Source organism: Lissotriton helveticus, chromosome 12 (genome assembly GCF_964261635.1).
Source record: "Lissotriton helveticus chromosome 12, aLisHel1.1, whole genome shotgun sequence".
NCBI classification, from domain to species: domain Eukaryota; kingdom Metazoa; phylum Chordata; class Amphibia; order Caudata; family Salamandridae; genus Lissotriton; species Lissotriton helveticus.
Genome location: NC_136073.1, coordinates 73,484,013 through 73,506,904, shown reverse-complemented (window position 1 = coordinate 73,506,904; position 22,892 = coordinate 73,484,013). Strand labels below are relative to the sequence as shown.

The following is a 22,892-nucleotide window of genomic DNA, read 5'->3' as shown; positions in this document are numbered from 1 at the left end:
TGGTCTTGTGTGTACAATAAAATGAAAGGACTTGCCTTATGGTTTGCTTGTTCCCTGGCAGGTATCCTTGTTAAATAAGTACTCTGAATCTATCAGAGGAAACCTGAGCAAGATCTTACGTCTGAAGATTGTTGCCCTGGTAACAGTGGAAGTCCACGCCAGGGATGTCATCGAAAAGATGCTTAAGAGTGGAGTCATGGATGTAACATCATTTGAGTGGCTCAGTCAGCTTCGTCTTTACTGGGACAAGGTGAGATTGTTGCATATCTCCTATCCTCTCCTTACTGCCTCTAACTTTGGAAAGGAAATGTTGCTCTTCTGGTTAATATTTTTCCTCTTTGAGGCAATGTAATATATCTCTTTTCTAACTTCTTGACAGGATGTGGATGACTGCATTATTCGGCAAACCAATACTCAGTTCCAGTATGGCTATGAGTACCTGGGCAACTCAGGTCGCTTGGTTATCACCCCACTCACAGACAGGTAAAGTCTGAAGAATGGTTGGACTGGACTTTTTTTGGTGACTGACAATCAAGAATCAGGGGCGTGGCTTGAGGGGAAATCTTTCACAATGTTTTGTTTTATAAAACATGCATGTGCAACACAGGACACCTTGTCAAAAGTCATCTGTTAAATAATGTTTCATTAACACAATGGGTGTCATATTATTTAACAATGAATATGTTGTCAGTTGTTTACTGTTAATGGAATAATCAGCAACAAGCATGAAAACACAAGATGTCCGTAGACACTCATTCTGCCTGTGGCAAGGAGGTTGCAATACCTGGCAAAAATAATTTGTAAAAAATTCTGTGAGTGTGAAAATCCATTTCATGGTCAACCCTTGCTCTCAACTATTTTTCCTTATCAGTTCTCTTCAGATGTTCATAGCCTTTGCTCCAAAAGGTGTAGAAAACCCTTTTATGACCACTTCCCACATTGTGAAGGGCTAGGTAACGGGTGCAACGGGAAATTCACAAACTTGAATTATTCCCTGCCATCAGGGGTTGAGGTGGCTGGACCTGAGGATGGGGAGTAATCCAAGAATGTGAAGTTATAGAAGTTTCCAATGCTAGACAACTGTAGCTAGAGGTAACTAACTTTCCTTCTCCTTATGTCCCACTGTCTTCAGACCTATGAGCAAGACAGCCAATTGGTGTGCCTGAAATGATGGGAGTGCCCGTTACTGTTATTTAGGGCCCGATGTAGGTAGCCCTTTACCGATCGGAATCGGCCGAAAATACCGATTTTCGGCCGTTTCCGATCGGTAAAGGGCCATGGAGATGTAGGGGCACATTTTCGGTAATTTTACCGATTCGTTATCATTACCGAATAGGTAAATTTACCGAGTCGGTAATGATAACGATTCGGTAAAATTACCGAAAATGTGATGTAGGTAGCCTATGTTCCGGCAGCACATGGCTTACAGAATCGGTATTTTACCATGGAATACAAATCCATGGTAAAAAACCGATTCCTGTGTACATGCACATCTGTGCATGTACACATGTGCCATGTGACAGACAGACGTGCCCTAAGGGCATGTCTGTGTGCCACATTGCACACATGGCCGTTTTGGGGGTGCTAGAGGGTGTCAAAGTGACACCCCCTGCACCCTTGTGAATTCCTTAAATACCGATTGGGTAAATACCGAATCGGTAATGCCTAATCATTCCTATGGGCTTCAAAGCCCATAGGAAAGAATGGGCATTACCGATTCGGTATTTACCCAATCGGTAATTAATGAATTGTTAAGGATTCGGTAACGAATCCAGATGTTGGGACCTACATCCCATTTACCGATTTTAAAATACCGAATCGGTAAGATTCGGTATTTCAAAATCGGTAAATGGGATTTACCTACATCGGGCCCTAAGTCTCTATCTCTTTTTTTATTTTTTTTATTTAATTTTTATAAATATGCAGTACAAAAAAACCAGAGTGAAAAAATCATTATGACTGCCCCCCTCATCCCCCACCCTATGTCAAAATACAGTAAGGTTTAACCACAGTGGGAAGAACTGATTACATTTAACCAGTAGTCACTTTTTTAGGTTCATAAAGGGAGCAAGAAAGAAAAGCAATTATAGAACACATAAAATATCAGTGCATACTTTTGGAACAAAAGGGCATAAAAAAATAATGATACCCCTGCCAAGAGTCTTGAAAAGGATATAATGGCCAGAAAGGATTAGAAAAAAAAACATCTTCATAGGGGTAAAGTATAACGAGAAAACTGTAATAAAGACCATGCCATGAAATGATATATGTAAAGCAGGGACCCTAAGAGTTCGTCTGATTGAGCCACCTGGTTAGGGGTTCCCATATAGCTAATCCCTTTTTTTTGCCCTGATGCCTTTTTTGCATAGATAGCCTTCTCAAGATTACAAGTCGCTACCAATCGGGCCAGCCATTGGGAGAACAATGGAGGATATGGATCTATCCAGGAAGAAGCTATAAAAATCCTGAATATGGTCATGGCTACAAAGATTAACGCTCCACCGTTCTTTCTATTGAGCATGTCTTGTATACCCAACAGGATAATTGTGGGGGTTAACTGGATATCCTGGGATAAAACTTTACTTAGAACATTTTGTATTTTATCGAGAAATGGCTCTAGTTTCAGGCAGGTGGTAAATGTATGAACAGAGTCTACATTAAACTCCGAACATCTAGGGCTGAGCGTTCATTTGCTTGTACCTCATTTAGCAATTCTACTGGGTGTAATGTACAGAAAGAAACCGGTCTTATAAAATTGGGCCTGTAGTTTAGCAGATAGCAGGTCACTCTGGGCGATTGCAAGGCAAGATAGAAAGTATTGCAGGGAACATCCAATTTCTGCGGCCATTTATTTGCAATCTTGACCATGTCATCAGACATTTGACTGTTCAATGCGGAGTATATAAAACCAATCCCGGGCAGAATGGGGTCATTTAGTTTGTCAATGAGGTCAATTTTTGCAAACCCAACAGGCCCACCGACCTCGCGGTCCAGGAATCCCTGATGGCAAGATGCTTAAAAGCCTTATTGTCACTCACCTTGAATTGAGTTCTACGGTCAGTAAACTCCTAGACTCCTTCAGGAGAAAACAAGTCTCCCAACTTTAAGATGCCCACTTTATACCAATTTTGGAGATATGATCTCTCAAATATATCTGGCAAGTTAGTATTGTTATTAATAGGAGTATAAAAGTTCAGTCTGCCCAGCCATAAAGTCTACGTATGTTGGAAAAGACCCAATAGGCGCTCAGCAGGGTCTTAAATCTGACCCGTTTGTAATATCCATATTCAAGTTGCCGCCACAAGCAGCCCGAGCCTCTGCCCCAAGTAGTAATTCAAAGAGAAATAGGAGTCCTGTGGTGGCGATAGATGAGTGTTTGTGTAGCAGTTCCATTCAGTACTGTAATACCGTAGCCCAATAATACAATCTTAAATTAGGGAGATCCCATCCCCCTCTCTCCAGAGGAAAGGAAAGTAGCTTAAAGGCCCTCTTGGACTGAGAATAAGCCCAGACAAATTGAGAAAAGAGCTGTTCAAACCTCTGAAACATTGTTTTACTGAATTCTAAAGGGATAGCCCTAAAAAATAGAGTAATTTAGGGAAGAAGGTAATCTTAAGAACATTACACCGCCCCAGTTTGGTCAAGTGCAGATTTGTATCTGATTAAGCACTCTTAGTTTCTACCACCAGTGGGATCAAGTTTTCTTCTACAGTCAAGTTGGTGTCCGCCACGATGTTAACCCCCAAATATTTAGCTGTATGAACAACCCTACTGTCCACCCACTTAATTTCCTTATTGAAAATGATCTGCGTCTTTCCTTTATTAAGTGTGTATCCAGAAATGTTCCCAAACTCTTGAGCCTCCTGTTCCAGTGCAAGAGCGGCTGTCTCAGGGTCAGGAGTCACCACATCCAGATCGTCGGCAGAGGTCATGATTTTAGTGTCCAAGCCGAATCTGCTCACAGCCAGAATTTCTTGATTTTTTTTCAATTTTTTAATGAAGGGATCTATATATATATATATATATATATATATATATATATATATATATATATATATATATATATATATATATATATATATATATATATATATTTGAAGCTCGGTGGGGTATCCAGTACAAGCAGCACTCCCCAGTAAAGCTCTTTATTGGTGTGCAGACAGCTTTCCTCAGTCCATTATCGCAAAGCACACGACCACAGCCTGACGCGTTTCGTTTTCACTTCCTCAGAGGCATCGGTCGAAAGAAGCATGTCGGGCCACGCCTCCCTTTTTCAACCAAATCATACGCTGGCATTCAGCTGCTCCAATGAGCCTGCATGTAAAGGTTTTCTGGGATGTGTAGTCCGTACTTAAAATCCACAAATGGATGCCTCTCAAATTCATGCCAATTCAAAGCTCCTCATGAGCCCCGAGGAAAGATGTACCGCTGCATCCAAAAGGCGCATTTCATTTCCGAGTCCATCAAAAGACTCCATGACCCCCATGAGTTCGTGGGGTGGTGCTGCTTAGCGGCTGGACGGCCGCTTAGATAAATTGAAGCTTGGTGGGGTATCCAGTACAAGCAGCACTCTAACACAACTTAGCTTTCCCCAGTAAAGCTCTTTATTGGTGTGCAGACAGCTTTCCTCAGTCCATTATCGCAAAGCACACGACCACAGCCTGACGCGTTTCGTTTTCACTTCCTCAGAGGCATCGGTCGAAAGAAGCATGTCGTGCCACGTCTCCCTTTTTCAACCAAATCATACGCTGGCATTCAGCTGCTCCAATGAGCCTGCATGTAAAGGTTTTCTGGGATGTGTAGTCCGTATTAAATCCGCAAATGGATGCCTCTCAAATTCATGCCAATTCAAAGCTCCTCATGAGCCCAGAGGAAAGATGCATCCAAAAGGCACATTTCATTTCCGAGTCCATCAAAAGACTCCATGACCCCCTTGAGTTCGTGGGGTGGTGCTGCTTAGCGACTGGACGTCCGCTTAGATAAATTGAAGCTCGGTGGGGTGTCCAGTACAAGCAGCACTCGAACACAACTTGGCTTTCCCCAGTAAAGCTCTTTATTGGTGTGCAGACAGCTTTCCTCAGTCCGACATGCTTCTTTTGACCGATGCCTCTGAGGAAGTGATAACGAAACGCGTCAGGCTGTGGTCGTGTGCTTTGCGATTATGGACTGAGGAAAGTGGTCTGCGAATTATCGGTCATTTTTCAAAATTACTTCTTTTTTACACAATGTCTTTCATTTGGAAGACAGAAATGCATTAACAATCTATAGGTAATAACAGTTGCTTTACAAATATGAATTACCCTGAGTCTCCCGATAAAAATGGTACCTCACTTGTGTGAGTAGGCATGCTGCCCATGACAGAAAACGGCTCAAAATCCAAGGTGAACACCACATTTTCACAATTAAAATTTACCCTTTTTTTGCGAACTGTCTAGCTGTAGTTTTTGAACACTAGCTCTCCCGGCACCTAGGGAAACCTAGCTAAACTATACATTTTTGAAAACTAGACACCCAGGAGAATTCAGGATGGGGTGACTTCACTGCCTCCCACCAGGTTCTGTTATCCAGAAGCCCCTTGCAAACCTGAAAAGTTGTCTAAAAAGCCTCATTTCCCCCACATTTCTGTGGTGGAAAGTTCTGGAATTTGCGTGGATCCACAATTTTCCACTCAACCCCCGTTTCCCAAAGTCTTACAAGAAAAATGGTACCTCACTTGTGTGGGTTGGCCTAATGCCTGCGAATGGAAACGGCGCAAAACGCAACGTGGTCACACCTCAATTTCGCAGTGAAAAATGACCCTGTTTTGGCAAAGTGCCTAGCTGTAGTTTTTGAAGCCTAGCTCGGCCGGCACCTAGGGAAACCTAGCAAAACTATACATTTTTGAAAACTAGACACCCAGGGGAATTCAGGATGGGGTGACTTTACTGCCCCCACATTTATGTGGTGTAAAGTCCTGGAATCTGCAAGGATCCACAAATTTCGATTCACCCCGCGTTCCCCAACGTCTTACAAGAAAAATGGTACCTCACTTGCGTGGGTCGGCCTGATGCCTGCAACAGGAAATGGGGCAAAACGCAACGTGGTCACACCTCAATTCCGCAGTGAAAAATGACCCTGTTTTGGCTAGCTGTTGTTTTTGAAGCCAAGCTCTGCTGGCACCTAGGGAAACCTAGCAAAACTATGCATTTTTTAAAACTAGACACCCAGGGGAATTCAGGATGGGGTGACTTGACTGCCTCCCACCAGGTTCTGTTACCCAGAATCCCTTGCAAACCTGAAAAATTGTCTAAAAAGCCTTATTTTCCCCGCCTTTTCATTTTGGAAAATTTTTGGAATCTGCGTGGATCCACAATTTTCCACTCAACCCGCATTTCCCAAAGTCTTCAGAGAAAAATGGTATCTCACTTGTGTGGGTTGGCCTAGTGCGTGCGAAAGGAAACGGCGCAAAATGCAACGTGGTCACACCTCAATTTCGCAGTGAAAAATGACCCTTTTTTGGCAAAGTGCCTAGCTGTAGTTTTTTAACCCCACACTCTGCCGGCACCTAGGGAAACCTAGCAATCCTATACATTTTTAAAAACTAGACACCCAGGGGAAATCAGGATGGAGTGACTTGACTGCCTCCCACCAGGTTCTGTTACCCAGAACCTTGCAAACCTAAACAATTGTCCCAAAAAACAATTTTTCCCCACATTTATGTCGTGTAAAGTCCTGGAATCTGCATGGATCCACAAATTTCGACTCACCCCGCTTTCCCTAAAGTCTTACAAAAAAAATGGTACCTCACTTGCGTGGGTCGGCCTAATGCCTGCGACAGGAAATGTCGCAAAACGCAACATGGTCACACCTCAATTTCGCAGCGAAAAATGACCCTGTTTTGGCTAAGTGCCTAGCTGTAGTTTTTGAAGCCTAGCTCTGCCGGCCCCTAGGGAAACCTAGCAAAACTATGCCTTTTTTAAAACTAGACACCCAGGGAAATTCAGGATGGGGTGACTTTACTGCCTCCCACCAGGTTCTGTTACCCAGAATCCCTTCAAACCTGAAAAATTGTTTATAAAGCCTCATTTTCCCCATCTTTTCGCTGTGGAAAATTTCTGGAATCTGCGTGGATCCACAATTTTCCATTCAACCGGCGTTTCCCAAAGTCTTCCGAGAAAAATGGTATCTCACTTTTGTGGGTTGGCCTAGTGCGTGCGAAAGGAAACGACGCAAAACGCAACGTGGTCACACCTCAATTTCGCAGTGAAAAATTACCCTTTTTTGGCAAAGCGCCTAGCTGTAGGTTTTTTAACCCTAGCTCTGCAGGCACCTATGGAAACCTAGCAAACCTATACATATTTGAAAACTAGACACCCAGGGGAATCCAGGATGGAGTGACTTGACTGCCTCCCACCAGGTTCTGTTACCCAGAATCCCTTGCAAACCTAAAACATTGTCCCAAAAAAACAAATTTTCCACACATTTCTGTGGTGGAAAGTTCTGGAATCTGCGTGGATCCACAATTTTCCACCAACCCAGTGTTCCCCAAAGTCTTCTGAGAAAAATGGTATCTCACTTGTGTGGGTCGGCCTAGTGCCCGCGACAGGAATCGGGACAAAACGCAACATGGTCACACCTCAATTTCACAGTGAAAAATGACCGTTCTTTGGCAAAGTTCCTAGCTGTAGTTTTTTAACCCTAGCTCTGCCGGCACATAGGGAAACCTAGCAAACCTATACATTTTTGAAAACTAGACACCCAGGGTAATCCAGGATGAGATGACTTGACTGCCTCCCACCAGGTCCTGTTACCCAGAATCCCTTGCAAACCTAAAAAATTGCCCCAAAAAAACAAATTTTCCACACATTTCTGTGGGGGAAAGTTCTGGAATCTGCGTGGATCCACACATTTTTACCCACCCCGCGTTCCCCAAAGTCCTCCGAGAAAAATGGTACCTCAGTTGTGAGGGTCGGCATAGTGCTTGCGACAGGAAACGGTGCCAAACACAACGTGGTCATACCTCAATTTCGCAGTGAAAAATGACCCTTTTTTGGCAAAGTGCCCAGCAGTAGTTTGTGAACCCTAGGTCTGCCAGCACCTAGGGAAACCTACCAAACCCACACATTTCTGAAAAGTAGACACCCGGGGGCTTCCAGGGAGATGTGGCTTGCGTGGATCCCCCAACGTTTCCTTACCAAGAATCCCCTGCAAAGCTCAATTTTAGATGAAATATTCACTTTTTTCAGACATTTTTATGTGGGAAAGTGTGGCATCACTGGGCTTACACAAATTTCCTACCACCCAGCATTCCCCCAGGTCTCCCGATAAAAATGGTGCCTCACTTGTGTGTGGGAGGCCCAAGTACCTGCGACAGGCAAGGGCCAAAAATGAAGTGAGGCGACATCAAAATTGCCTATCTCAAAACCACCTGGTTTTGCAAGTGGGGTCACCTGGGTTTTTGTCCCCGTGCTCGATGGCCATCTAGAGAAACCTACAAAACCCACACATTTCTGAAAAGTAGATACCCGGGGGCTTCCAAAGAGGTATGGCTTGCGTGAATCCCCCAACGTTTCCTTACCCAGAATGCCTTGCAAACCTCAATTTTAGCAGAAAAATTCAGTTTTTCCACACATTTTTGTGTGGGAAAGAAAGTGTGGCATCACCGGGCTCACACAAATTTCCTACCACCCAGTGTTTCCTCAGGTCTCCCGATAAAAATGGTGCCTCACTTGCGTGGGAGGCCCCAGGACCCGCGACAGGCAAGGGCCAAAAACAAAGTGAGGCGACATCAAAATTGCCTATCTCAAAACCACCTGGTTTTGCAAGGGGGGTCACCTGGGTTTTTGGCCCCGTGCTCGGCAGGCATCTAAAATCTTTTTGGGCTAAAATAGAGGTTTGCAGGGAATTCTGGGTAAGGAAACGTTGGAGGTTCCACTCAAGCCATACCTCCTTGGAAGCCCCCGGGTGTCTAGTTTTCAGTAATGTGTGGGTTTGGTAGGTTTCCCTAGATGGCCGCCGAGCACTAGGCCAAAAACCCAGGTGACCCCTCCTTCAAAACCAGGTGGTTGTGAGATAGGCAATTTTGATGTCGCCTCAATACGTTTTTGGCCCCTGCCTGTTGCGGGTACTTGGGCCTCCCACAAGAGTGAGGCACCGTTTTTATCGGAAGGCTTCGGGGAACATGGGGTGGGTGGAATTTTGTGTATCCAAGCAGATTCCAGAACTTTCCAGCACAGAAATGTAACGAAAATGTGTGGGTTTTTTTGGACCAATTTTAAGGTTTGCAAGGTATTCTGGGTAACAGAACCTGGTGAGAGGCAGTTAAGTTACCCCATTCTGGATTCCCCTGGGTGTCTTGAAAAATGTACAGGTCTGCTAGGTTTCCCTATGTGCCGGCTGCGCTAGGGCCCAAAATCGACAGGTAGGCATATTGCTAAAAAAAAATCAGTCCCTAGTCTGCTTTCTGCCGCCCTGGGGGGATTTCGGGGGGGGGGGTTACCCTGGTATGCCCCCAAGGGGGTAAGAAATACTGTGGCTATTTGTTTGGGTGGTGGAGGCATTGGTATGCCCATTCTGGGCAGCCCCCACCCCCACACATAAAAAAGACAGCTTAATCATTGCCGTCTAGTGGGCTTTTTGCCCCCCGGGTGGCAGAATGGGAGCAACTGCCCCCATCTTCCCCCCAGGGGGGCCATAAAGGCTGTATTAGGTGGAGGTGGGGGCGTTGGCATGCCCGTTTTGGGCAGCCCCCACCCTAATTAAAATTTGCCCAAAATAATTCCTGGCATCTAGTGGGCCTTTAGCCCTCCCCGGGGGGGGCGGGGGGGGCAGATTGGGGCCTACTACCCCGACTCCCCAGGAAGTCTGTAATTTCTTTGGGAGAGGGGTGTGGGCATGGGCATGCTCGCTTTGGGCTCCCCCCTGTAATTCCATAAAATCTTGGCGGCAGACAGGGGGCTAATGCCCCTATCTGCTCCCCAGAGGGGGCTGAAAGTCCACTAGCTGCCAGGGAGTTTTTTGGGTAAATTTTAATTAGGGTGGGAGCTGCCCAAAATGGGCATGCCAATGCCCCCACCCTAATTAAAATTTGCCCAAAAAATCCCTGGCGTCTACTGGGCTTTAATGCCCCCATCTGCCCCCTAGGAAGGGAAGGAAGGCTGTACGTTTTGCGGGGGTGGGGGCATGGGCATGCCTGTTTTGGGCAGCCCCCACCGCTCTCCCCTTTCCAACGATACCTCTCCAGTGTTTCTACGTGCTCAGGGGACTGAGATAGCCCCCTGAGCACGTAGATACTGAAACTGAAATGAGCCTCTTGGCTCATTTCAGTTTCGGTTTCACTGAAATTACGTCAGCGCGATGTGCGCGCAGATTGTCATTTCAGGGAAACCGGGGGGAGGGGGGCCTCGGGAGCTGGGGAAGCTCTTCCCCAGCTCCCGGGGCTTTGGGGGAGAAAAGGGAATCCCTCTGGTGCCTGCACCAGAGGGATTTCAGGGGCTGGGTGTCGTGACGAGCTGAGCACACAAGCACTGTGTACCATAGCACCGAAGGGGTTAAACCATGATCCCAGCACCTCTCACTCGCGCGACCTGAGTGGTCCCCCCAATAACTCTATACCCCAATGAAATCAGCAGAAGTTTCTGCAATCCCTCGATATGTGTTTCCTGGAGGCGGACTGTGTCAGCCCCCAGCAGGCGCAACCCCTATGCCACCTTCTGTCTCTTCAGAGCATCATTCAAGCCACAGAGGTTCACTGAGACAATTCTAAGATTACTTAGCTCGTTCATGTAGGAATTTTGACTAATTGGCCAGAGTTAAGCGTCATGCAGGTTATGTACCAAGTAAAATCAGAGACACAATCAGAGCACATCTGAGGTTCAGCATTAAATTACTTTGCCTTTCTGGACATGAAGAGCATCATTATCCTGTATGCAATAGAGCCTAAAGAATTATTTTTCCTGTATCAACACAATTTTTCTCAGTACCATAATTTCATAATCTATCTTAAAAGTGACTAAGACCAACAATATGTTTTTCAAAAAGCCAAAGTTCCCCCCACCACAGTGCTGCTGGCCATCCAACCCTCCCGAGACCCCCTGCCCCCAATAATAGAGCAATGAAACCCTGAATAATGGTTGTCACATGTGAATCCCCGCCGCCAGGCCACGCCGTATATAGCAGCCAAGTTGATTTAGGATATGTCGGCAAATAAGAAAGATAAGTTTTCCTCATGAGACAGGCCTACTAAGGCCCTCTTGATGTACCTCCCACAAGACAGACAGTAACAAAAGCAACAGAAGGGAAAATGGTAAACTAGTAGGAGAGTAATAGATCTAGATAATGTGTATTTAACAGATGAAGTACAGCTTAGCTAGCCCCCCTCCTTTGCCTTAATTTCACCCAAGAATTCACCAGCTTTGATCTCTGGCTAGGTTCATTAAAAACACCTGAGCGCCCTGTTGCTGAAAAGAGACTGTTAATTGGCGAAGGCGCCACCTGCACTCTACTGTAACGTGTCAGAAATCAGGTTTTGCAAAGAACATTACCCCATTAGACCCCTTCTGGGAGTTTAGGCGTGCTTGGTCAAATAACCAACTGTCTAAGGAGAAAGTTCCCAAAAAACACCAAAAAGGCCCTGGGTTTCCCTCCGATGAAGCTGCTGCCATCCCGTCATTGCTTTAGGTTGAAGGGAAAGCGATGTGCCCGCTGAACCTCTTGATCCCGATTCCAATTTAAGTGTTAGGGAAAGTGTTTTGCAGGATTTTCACGATGAAGCGCCTTGGGTCGTCCTCCTCCACCCATTCAGTAATCCCTAGGAGGCAAAGATTATTCTGGCGTTGACTGTTCTCCTGCTCTTCCATCTTCATCATTAGATCAGTCAGGCATGCAGCTTGGGAAGAGCCTTGGTCTTTTAAAGTATTTACTTCAGCTTCTAGGCTTTCTGTACGGGCTTCAACCATTGTGACATGATCACCAATATCGGTGCAGATTTTGCTTAGCTTCCTCATACCCCCTTGTAGCTTTTTGGTGGCCCCTTTAGCAAGACGGCTGTCAGAGCGAACCTCTTCTTGAAATTGTTTAATTGAGACCAATATGGAGGTTAAAGAAGGTTCCACCGTGGGCACTGGTGTGGCTTTTATATTTTCCCAAAGTGTGGTCTGTGCAGCTTCTTCACCGAGGGGAAAAAACATCTGAGAGTCCAAGTAATCCCACTTAAGCTGGCTGCGTCTTTTTGCCTTATTGCATAGCTTTTTCTGGCACTGAACATTTCCAGTATCTTTGGAAGGATCGGTGTCATTGTTATTAGTGAGATTGTCATCACTTGAGCTGGTTACACCGCGTCTGTCGCGGACATAGAGCCATCTGATGCTGAATAGAAATGTTCAGCAGTAAATTTGGAGGTCTGAGGAGCCTCGGGGCCTAGATTATCTTTTGTGCAGAACAAAGTGAAGAGTCAACTGGGCACACATCCCTACAACCCACTGCCCTGGCATAGGTCAGCCACCCCTCTAGCTGGGTGCACTACACCAGTGGTTTGAGTGTAGGTGTATGAGCCCTGTACCCCTATAGTGTCTAAACCAATTCTTAGACATTGTAATTGCAGTAATGCCATTAAGAGTATATGGGGCCTACGAGTTTGTCATTACGAACTCCACAGACCCATAATGGCTTTACTGAAAACTGGGAAGTTTGGTATCAAACGTCTCAGCACATTAAACCCACACTGATGCCAGTGTGGGACTTAATTAAAAAAACACTCAGGGGGCATCTTAGCCCCTGAAAAAACTCTAGTATCCTGGCTGAATGGCTGCTGGCCAGCTGCCACCACCAGACATGTTTCTGGAGATCTTGCTGCTTTCGGGTGTCTGAAACAATGCACATCCTGGGAAGAGGTGCCAAGCCTTCTCCCCCAGGATGGGTAGGGTCCACGAAGGGGAAGCTTCAAAGGCTTGCTGCCATTGTGAGCTACCTCAGCCAATTGCTGCTTCCAGCAACTGGCCCCCACCCGTTGTGACCCCCACTTTGGGCGGGAGAATCGGCAGGAAAACCAAGGGAGGAAGGGAGGTGTGCCCACCTTTGCCAAACCCACTCTAAGTCCTCGCAATCTTGCAGTTGGGGGGACCCAGCCAAACTGCGAGAAGCATATGTCAACCTCCCACTGGAGGGTGGCATAATAGGGGGTGTACCCACCCCAAGGAAGGCACTCATTGGTCCCGACCTTTACTTACTTGTAACGCCCCTCACTCTAGTATTTAGGGGCAACCTCGAGCCTTGCCTCCTCAGACAAGAACCGACCAGAAGAAGGGAAGAAGGACTGAAGAAGCCGTGCTGAACTAAGAGAAGGAGGACAACCGCTGACTTGGCCCCAGCTCTATCGGGCTGATCCCCACCTCAAACCTGCTCCAGCGAAATCCTGGTGTGTCCTGCAGCCAGCAGGCCTCAAGTACCCGAAGACCTGCCCTGCCGTTCCCAAACCAAGATTTTGTCTCCTGTGACCACCGGATTTGCTCACCCACCGACTCTGGCTCGGGCCAAGCCCTCAAGTCTGCACCTGATGCCGATGGCCCAAGTTCTAGATGCCCAACACCAAGGGGAGGTCTTCTCAGCGATCCTGACCTGAGATATGGTGATCTCTGAGCTGCCTCGAATCTCCAATCGATGCCTGCAGTCCCTTTCTGGAGAATCCCACTCGACTGCGACCGAAGCTGGTAAAAACCTGACGCCTAGAGACATCCCGGCACTTGACATCCCATGGCCTTGGGTGGCCCAACCAACGGTGTCCCAGCATCCCCAGGCATCCCAACTTACCTCTCCAACCGATGGTCACCTCCAGAAGATCTTCGTCCCCGAGCCTGCAGTGTTTGTTGCAATCGGAGAATCTCCATTGAAATCAACATGGCACCCGATGCCAAAACAGCACCCTGCACCGAGCCGTCCCTGTGCCGCGGCGTGTGCACTTAGAGTGCTAACTCGGATCCCCCTCTGCCCTGAGCCTAACACCACTCCCCCAACCTTGTGGCCTGCTCGTGAGCAGACACCAACTGGAGGCCCCCAATACCCCATTGGATAACATTGGGCTTCAGGACTCTGCATCTGGCCGCCCTAATGCCGCTGAGGGTGCTTTGAGAGTGCATCTTCGACTCTGGGGGAACCCTGGATCCAACCCCAGAATACCAACTCCCACAAACAAGTACTTACCTGTAAACCAATAACTTCATTTCCTCTCATAGGATTGCATTGACTGCTTTTCCTTGAAAATTCTTCTAAGTGGGGAGTTGGTTTGTATGAAACATTGAAAAACTGTGTACGTGTAAAAACTGAATTGCTTACCTTTTGTCTAGATGTCCCAGTGTGATATCTAGGCATATCACACTGGTTAGCAGAAGTAATTTACAGCGTAATCCAAGAAGTAACGTGCACAATAATCTGTAAAGTAACTTTAAAGTAATTTTGAACTGTTGACTTACCTGTAACTCAATCAACTTCCTTTGAACCTGCATTCAACTGTAAATCCCTGCATAAAACCTTGCAAAGTAGTATTTCACTTACCTGCACCAGACTTGGCTTTGTTCTTGTAATAAAATAAGTAAATGCTATTTTTGATACACACAAATTGGTCTGATTTCTTTGTGTGTGACATAATTTCTTGCCTGAGTGTGTACAAATGCTTGACACTACCCTCTGATAAAGCCTTACTGCTCGCTCACACTACCTAGAGAGTAAGGTGCTATGTACTTTTATTTTTGCCTACCTTTGGGGTTCCACTGGACTCTGTGCACACTATGCCGTACTTTGTTATCGTATATACAAAGTCAGCTTCCTACAGGGGCCAACAAGTAAAAAGCCCCTTTGTGAGGATTATTAGGTTTTTGTTAAATATAGTTAGTACGTAAAAAGAATGCTCATTGAAATTGGGACAAACAAATTCATGAACCAGGCGAGCTATAGTTGGAAGAGATAACATGTTACCCACAGGGAGGGTAGCAGATCTAAAACTGTTGCGGCCTTGTACACATTGGGAACGGCCCATTTTGTATCAATAAATTTTGTTTTGGTTAGATTTGATGGGCAGTGCCATTTGGGTACTAATATGCGCTTTTGTTGGAGCGCGTGTTTAATTACCAGTGGATCGATTTCAAGAAATCGACTGGGTAAATACTGCATGCATTTGTGTAAAATCAAAGGTGCAGCAGAGGGGATGTTAGTTTGCATGGACTGATTCCTAAAGTAGAGAGGCATATGATAAAGGGTGTAGTATGAGGCAGCTTATGCTCCAATTGAAACTAATGGTTATGTAGAGGCTCTTAGCATTTTGTCGGCTTTGTTCAAAAATCTGACCAGACCACAGATTGCTTGAGGATAAGAATTGTTGAGAAGGAAGACCACTGCTGCCTGAATGGTTTGGGACCCTTGTTTGATCAATGGTTGTTGAATAACTTTTTTTGCGGTCATCAATTAGTGCTGGGCAGATGCAGAGAAGACGAGGTAAGCACTCCTGGTGTGGTCCGCGTAGCCGACACTCGTTACTCTCTTAGCGAGTTGACCAAGGTGGTAAAAGATCTAGTGATGTGATGTTTCTCATCCTGATGAGGCAGTACTTGAATTTAAAGTGCACAGAGAATGTGCATGTAAGGTACTTTTGGACCTCTCCTTTGTTGTAGCTTCTCAGTATGAGGTGTAGGTGCTTTCTGGCCATGAGAGCCCAGTGATCCTGTTCGAATGATTATTTTTGAAGTGCGTTATTTAACGCTTTTTTTTAAATGTTGGTGTGGATAGTTTGATTCCAGAGCGCATTGGCTGTTTAGAGTTTCAGAGCTTCATGAAAGGCCAAGGGTTTTTGAGGGAAGCATGGTTTTTAAAACACAGCAATTATCTAGCCCTCTGAAAAACATTAGGGACCTCAAATCGTTTGGTGTAGCTTGTGAGGCTAAGTTAACATGTGATAAAATACATTCAAACAATCATGCCCTACTTACATACATATTCATGATCTCATCACTGGATCAATTACAATAAGACAAAAATGACTGTCTTTTCAGTTTTCTTTCCATTTCAGACACATGCCTCCTTTTCCACCTGTCTAATGTTGTTATATGCATGCTCTTTGAAAATGAATCTTCATACAGAACACTGCTATTTGGTCATGCTTTCATGTCTTATTACTGATTTTGTTCTTAACACCATAGATAAGAGCGGATTTGACATGTAGATCTGTAAAACCTTTTTCCCAGAATTACTCTTACTAGCATTTATTGGTTCCTGTCATTGTATTGGTTGCTGATTGCATACTGTTAGACCGGTCGGTCTTAGGGCTGTCTTCCACCAAACCTTTTTTCTTCACTCTCCAATTTTTCTGAATTTGTTTTTTGGCTTGCCTTAGGAACGCACATTTTACCACAGCTAATAAAGTGCTTGTGCTCACTCCCTAAAAGGTAAAAGTGGCTTACACCGGATTGGCATATTTAATGTACTTGTAAGTCCCTGGTAAAGTGGTATTTCATATACCCAGGGCCTTTACATTAAATACTACTCAGGGCCTTTCAGCAGTTGTTGTGCCACCCACTTAAGTAGCACCTTAAACTCTGTTCCAGGTCTGCCATTGCACCCCTTATGTAGTTTTATTCTGCCAATTCGTCTTGGCAAAATAACACCGAGCCAAACCTTGAACTCCTCTTTTTTTCATACAGCACACCCCTAAAGTAGGCCCTAGGTAGCCCATAGGGTAGGGTGCATTGTAATTAAAAGGTTGGACATGTACTTTCAAGTTTTCCATTTCCTGGTAATGAAACACTCCTAAATCCATATTTCACAGCTGTGAGGCTTACCTACATTTATTAAGTGCTATTTTTTGATTGGGAGCAGGTAGGAAATTCCTGTTTGGTGTCTAAGAAACTGTAATTTAAAATCTTTTTTCATTTGAAATGTCAGATTTTAAGTTACAATTTTGAAAATGCCACTTTTAGAAATTTGTGAAAATGAAAACTAGGATAAACTGTCTTAGACAGAATGTGCACTACCTTATGCACTGATCCGAGTGTCACACCAATTTATACCAACAATCTTGATAGCACATCACATATTGATGCAAAATTCTAACAAAAACAGAGATTAAACAAAACATAACTCTTTCAAATGTTATCAAACGAATTGTAATGACAAAGTCAAGGAAGTTCTTCTTATTCCTTCTTTATTCAAGGAGATGATTTCAGCTGAAGTTCATATGTATCCAAAAATGTACAGTTCAGGCGTGGATAACATCACTCCCAATGCATTTCGGGTGTACTACTTCACCCTTCTTCAGGGGAAATCTCCACGCCACTTATCACTGATCCTCTGAATCAAGATAGGGGCACAAACGCGTGCTCTTGCAATGAGAGTATTCTTGACGTGAATACCACTCAGTGCCAATGATAAACTTGACTCAGGCTAATCCCAACATAAGACGTACTCTCTACCATTGGGTGTTAAAAGTGAATCACGATAGGGGCACAAACGCGTGCTCTTGAAGTGAGTGTATTCTTGAAGTGAATACCACTCAGTGCCAATGATAAACTTGACTCAGGCTAATCCCAACGTAAGACGTACTCTCTACCATCGGGTGTTAAAAGTGAGTTGAATAAGCGCTTAACCATGCCAAGACTCAGATGAGCACAAAAACCATGATGTTCTCCTCCTTTCTTACATCTATAACGCTTTCTTCTATGCTTGTGGCAACCCGACAGTGTCTTCCTCCTGTTCTGCAACTTTTAGAAAGTTGCCATTTTCTTGCCTTATCTGTTTTGTGCCTGCAACCTGCTCCTCGGTCACTGACTGGATGTAGTTGGCCACACAATAAGGGGATTAGGTGTGCCTGGACAGACCATCACTGGCAGGATGTGTAGCCGTTTGCAAATCAATAGGCTGTGCCCTAGCTTCACACAAAGGACTTCACACTACCTTATTGTGCTTACAGGGGAGGCAAGAAATTTCAAGATCTTCAAAAGAATCTCTAGAAACTTCTCCCTACTTAAAAAAATACACCAGGTTTAAAAATATGGCCCTCAGATCCACTCTTCAGTTCACTTCCTGGACCTGTGGAAGGACTGTCAGAGGACTGTCGACTGCTGTGGCCTGCTGTGTTCTTCAGAAAACTGCTTTGCTGCATCGGAAAGGGCTGCTCATCTGAAAGAAACAGTTATAGATTCCTTACCTTAGAAAAACTCCCAGGATCAGACTGGATCCTGAAAGTTTTTTCGTCAGCAGTACCCCTGCTTCTTGAAAGGTGGCGTTGGTCAGATCCGCGTTCAGCATCGTGGTCGCCGGGATGACGTCGCAGCAGCTACTTAGACGCCGCCATCGCGCGCTGACATCAGTTCTTTTTTTTCCGCGCTAGCAAGCACAGATGCGGAGAGAGCGGTACCTCCAGTCACTTTTTGACTGACTTTTTTGCGACTTTTGTCGACTTCGCTTTTGAGTCTTCGACTTCTGGTGCACGAGGGATGCCCGGCTTCAAGGCATGCGGTTCCTGCAACCAACTGATGTCAGTGATGGATCCGCACCACGTGCGCCTTTACTGCCTGGACCGTGACCACTATCCCAAGTCGCGCTCCGACTGCCAAACCATGGCCCGAAGTCTTTGTGGGAGTGGTCCCGAAAGCTCCTCGAGGCCCGGCAGTTGGATCGGTGTCGCTCAGGGTCCCGGTTGCGTGGGAGGTCAAGGAAATTATCGCAGAGTCATCATCACTCCTCTGCTAAGTATTCGCACTCGGGGTCAGATAAGTCGAAGCACCAGAAGTAGTCGAAATAGCATTGCCGCTCTTCGACTTCCCCTCATCCGTCGGCCGACATGACAAAGGGTGTGGATGGTGCCCCTCCCGCGGCTCCACGTGCGGAGCCTTCAGGGTTGACTCCGGCCTTCCCTCCCTTCCCGGGACCAGGAGCGACCCCTGCCCTGCTTTGTCAAATGTATGAAGCGATGCACGCCATCTTTGGGCAGCCTGACTCTGCCGGTGTGCCTTCCGGCCTTGTTGATTCAGCTGGGGCCCTTGGCCTTCTATGCCGGCAGCTTTGGCCTCGGCATTGCAGGGCCCCCTTTCATCCAGGCCTGGATCCGGTGGACCTCGTTACACCTCCACTGGTGCCAATTCCACCAGCACCACGTCCGCAGCAAACACTGGCTGGACCCCCAGCAGGCATCGACCCTGGCTTCTGTCCCGATGTGGACACAGAGACGGACCGGCCGCCGGATCCGGTGCCGATGGGTACTTTTGTCCCTGTGTTCCACCCTGGCCATTTTCAGCCAGATTGGCAGCCAGAGGAGGGCGAAGAAGACTGGTAGGGGTCTGGAGACCCTTTAAAAGACCAGTTGGATTAGGATCCGGACTGGAGAGAGGAACTGGGGGATGCCAGTGGTCTGGATACCTCCCCAGACCTAGGCATGTTGTCTCCTCCTACCTTCGCTACGGACGAGGGAGCGTCATACTCAGTGGTGTTGCGTAGGGCGGCCGAGGATCTCCACCTCGAACTACCTACGGTGGCAGTCAGGACCAATCTCCTGACAGAGGCGCTTCAACCAGCAGCAAGCTCTTCGGAGCCCCTGCTGCCTTTCAATGAAGCCCTAACGGACATCCTTTTGGCCACCTGGTCCAGGCCCAACACGGGGACTCCTGCGGATAGGATGTTTGCCCGATGCCACCGCCCGGCTCGAGGGACCCCACTTTCCTCTCCCAATACCCCACCCCTGAGAGCTTGGTGGTCCAAGCCTCCACGTCCAAAGGCGCCTTTCCTAACCCTCCACCGGATAGGGAATCCAAAAAGCTGGATCAACTTGTGAAGAAGATGTTTTCTTCCACCAGCTTGGGACTGCGGTCGGTAAACACTGCATGTCTTTTGGACCGTTATTCCCCCCTCTGTGTGGGATACGGTGGCGCAAGTGCTGCCTCAGGGCCCTGAGGAGGCCTGGGCCGTGCTCTCCCGTGCAGTTGCTGAGGGAGAGACGCAGCAAAGTTTACCGTCCGTTGTGGACAGGACACCACATATTAGCTGGGTAGGACGTTTTTCCTTTGGCGCTATGCCTGGCTGAGGTCGACTGGCTTTTATAGGGATGTCCAGAACACACTAATGGACATGCCCTGTTTGGCGACTGTGAGAAAGATCCCTCTTTCTTGCATGGTATGCCCCCATTTTTTGCTGAATTGCTGATGTTCTTTGACTATGTGTGCCCTGGGCTTCTGCTAATCAGGTACCCAGGGCCTATGTTCCATCCCTAAAACTGCATTGAAGCCTAAACCCAATTGGCTACTCTGGCCACATGTCCGCCCCTAGTAAATGGTACCATAGGTAACCAGGGCACTGTGACCAGAGAAGACCTCTAAGGACTGCAGCACTTATTGTGCCACCCTTAGAGGCCCTGTACCCTTACGCTCACACACTGCCTTTGCAGGCCGTGTGTCTTGGTGCAGAACAAAGTAAAGAGTCGACATGGCACACATCCCTGTGTGCTGTTGGACTTGGCCCTTTTTGGCAGGTTCACCCTAAACTTTTTGCCTTAAGTTCTGACATGGTGTTGGTGGTTTAGGCCTCTGGGCACTTAATAGCACTGTGGTCCAGTGTAAAGTGCGTGGGCTCTCTGTGTGCCTTTGGTAAGGTTGACCTGCCCTCTCATAGGACTGTATTGGGGTTTCCCTGACTAAGTGTGTTAGTGGTAATTCCTGAATGGGAGGAGCAGCGTGGTCGAGTTTAGTATGTATGAAATTGTGAGAATAAATGCTGCGCAATTGTGTGCACAGATTTATTTTGACTGTTGGAGAAATGCCACTTTTAGAAGTTGGCATTTCTGTGTGCTATGTGTCTACCTGCCTGCCTGATGGTAATCCCCTGACTCTGAATAGGATGGTGTCTACCCTTGTGAATGCTGGCTCCACCCCCCTGTGATGTGTCTGATGACGAGCCCCCACTGAGGCCGCTGATGCAAGTGCGGGGCTCCCATGAGTGAGGGAATCCCTGCGTGGAAGAGAAATGCTGGCGCAGGTCGGCGGGGCTCTCGTGGCACAGAGAGAGAGCCCCGCATATTGCACGAGCCCCCGCGGAGTAGTCCCAGTCCCAGGAGAGGGACCGGGTGAAGAGCTGAGTTCCCCAGAGGAAGCTGGAACCCGGCGCGACTCAAAGCGGGGCTCTCATGAGTAGAGAGAGCCCCGCGTGTGACGGCGCCCACTCCAGAGTCTGGAGTAGTCCCACCAGAGAGCCTACAGAGCCAGTGAGTGAGGGCCTTTCCTGTGTTGGTGCCGAGTGAGACACATCGCAAGGTCCTCAGTCCTGAGCGGCCCACGCCTGAAAGGGGGCTGCTCCAACGAGGGGGCACATTGTTGTTGAGGGCCCAGAGAGGCTCGTGTTCTCTCCAGTTTTGGCCATATTCTACAGTTGCCCCGCTGGACAGTGGGCAACTGCAACATTTTGGGGGCACATTGAGTCAAAAGAGGCCCAGTTGGGATGAAGGGGCACAGTCGTGCCAGGGCCCATTCATGTTGGCCACAGCTGCGCCGCACCAGCGCGGGCAGCTGCATCGTTTTGCATAAATTGAATCAGAAGTCCCTGAGTGGGACAAGAAAGGGCACAGTGGTGCCAGGCCTTATGGGATTCACAGCTGCATGGCAAGTAGCGTCAGCTGCAACGTTTAGGCCACAGATCTTTGGGGACATTGTGAATGAGATAGGAGTGAGATACGCTCCTTTGCCCCAGCGCAATTGCGCACGTGGATTCTGCTGCACTGGCAGCCGTCCTGACAATTTGGACGTAGGGCATTTGAGGCCCTTTGAGAAGGCCAGTTGGTCAGGGGGGCTGTTGGGTTTGTAGGGCGCCAGGCCCTATGTGGTGCTAGGAAATGTGATTCATGTACTATGATTTACGCACCTCGTGGCCTGCTTGCCAGCAGCCACCAACCGGAGTCCCCCTATCCTCCATAGGATAACATCGGGCCTCAACACTCTGCACCCGGCAGCCCAAATGCCACTGAGGGTGCAACAACAGTGCATTACTGACCCTGGGGGAACCCTGAGTGTAACCCCAGAACTCAAAAGACCGATTACTTACCTCAAAACCGATAACCTGTTTTTACTCATAAAATAACATTGACACTTTTTCTCCCAAAAAGTTTGTTGACTTTTGAAAACTAGGAACATTCCTTAAATATCACACAAATGGGGGCGTGGCCAAGATGGCGACCTAGACGGCAGCAGATCCCAAGTGCTCCCCGTGTCCAACCCTCCCTGGGGGCTAAATTCAGTTTAATTCCCTCCCTGCAGAGCAGCACGGGCGGTGGGAGTGTTGGAGCATTTTCTGGAGCTGTCGCGGAGTGACGCCGGAGGCGCGGTGTCCTGCGGGGGACCAGGGGGTCTCATCACCGATAACGGCGAAATGGCGACCTGGGGCAGCATCCCGGCCTGGAGTGAGCTGTGCGCTGCTCGTGGCAGCTCGTGCTCCTGGGGTCCCTCAGGCCATCTTGGGACGCTTTGGCAGTCCCTCTGCCCGGAGCGGAGGAGAGGCGGAACCCATATTGACAGGCGGCGGCTGGCGGCAGCCCAAATAAGCTGTGAGGCACGGGGCAGCGCTCTGAAGGCCGCTAGGTGGCGCCCATTGCTTCCCAACTGAAGAGGTCGAGGTCAGGTAGACCCCCCCCCGACAGTGGCAGAGACACCGGCATGCACCTGAGGTGAGCGGACGGGGGGCTGCGACCCAAGGAAGACCAGGCGCCGAGAGGATCCCAGGCGCCATTTTGTGGGGGAGACGTCTGACCATCGGATAGAGTGGCGGCTCGAGGGGGAGGAGGGGGCCGGCGTGCTCACTCCACACGGGAGAGAGCCACCGTTAGTAGCGGTAGAGGCGGGGGACTTCGGGAGGACCCCCCCTCATTGAGGTGTCAGGTGCGGTGTGTGCGTCCT

The 22,892-nt window shown here is 47.6% G+C and overlaps 1 protein-coding gene across 2 annotated transcripts in view; it reads left to right on the top strand.

Moving 5' to 3' along the window:
- DNAH2 (dynein axonemal heavy chain 2) overlaps positions 1 to 22,892 on the top strand; it is a 3,497,426-nt gene that overhangs the window by 1,097,312 nt on the left and 2,377,222 nt on the right. For both annotated transcript variants that reach the window (XM_078670326.1, XM_078670327.1), the window contains 2 exons: positions 62 to 250; positions 380 to 483. In XM_078670326.1, the coding sequence (XP_078526452.1) occupies positions 62 to 250; positions 380 to 483 (293 nt within the window). The remainder of the gene's footprint in view (positions 1 to 61; positions 251 to 379; positions 484 to 22,892) is intronic.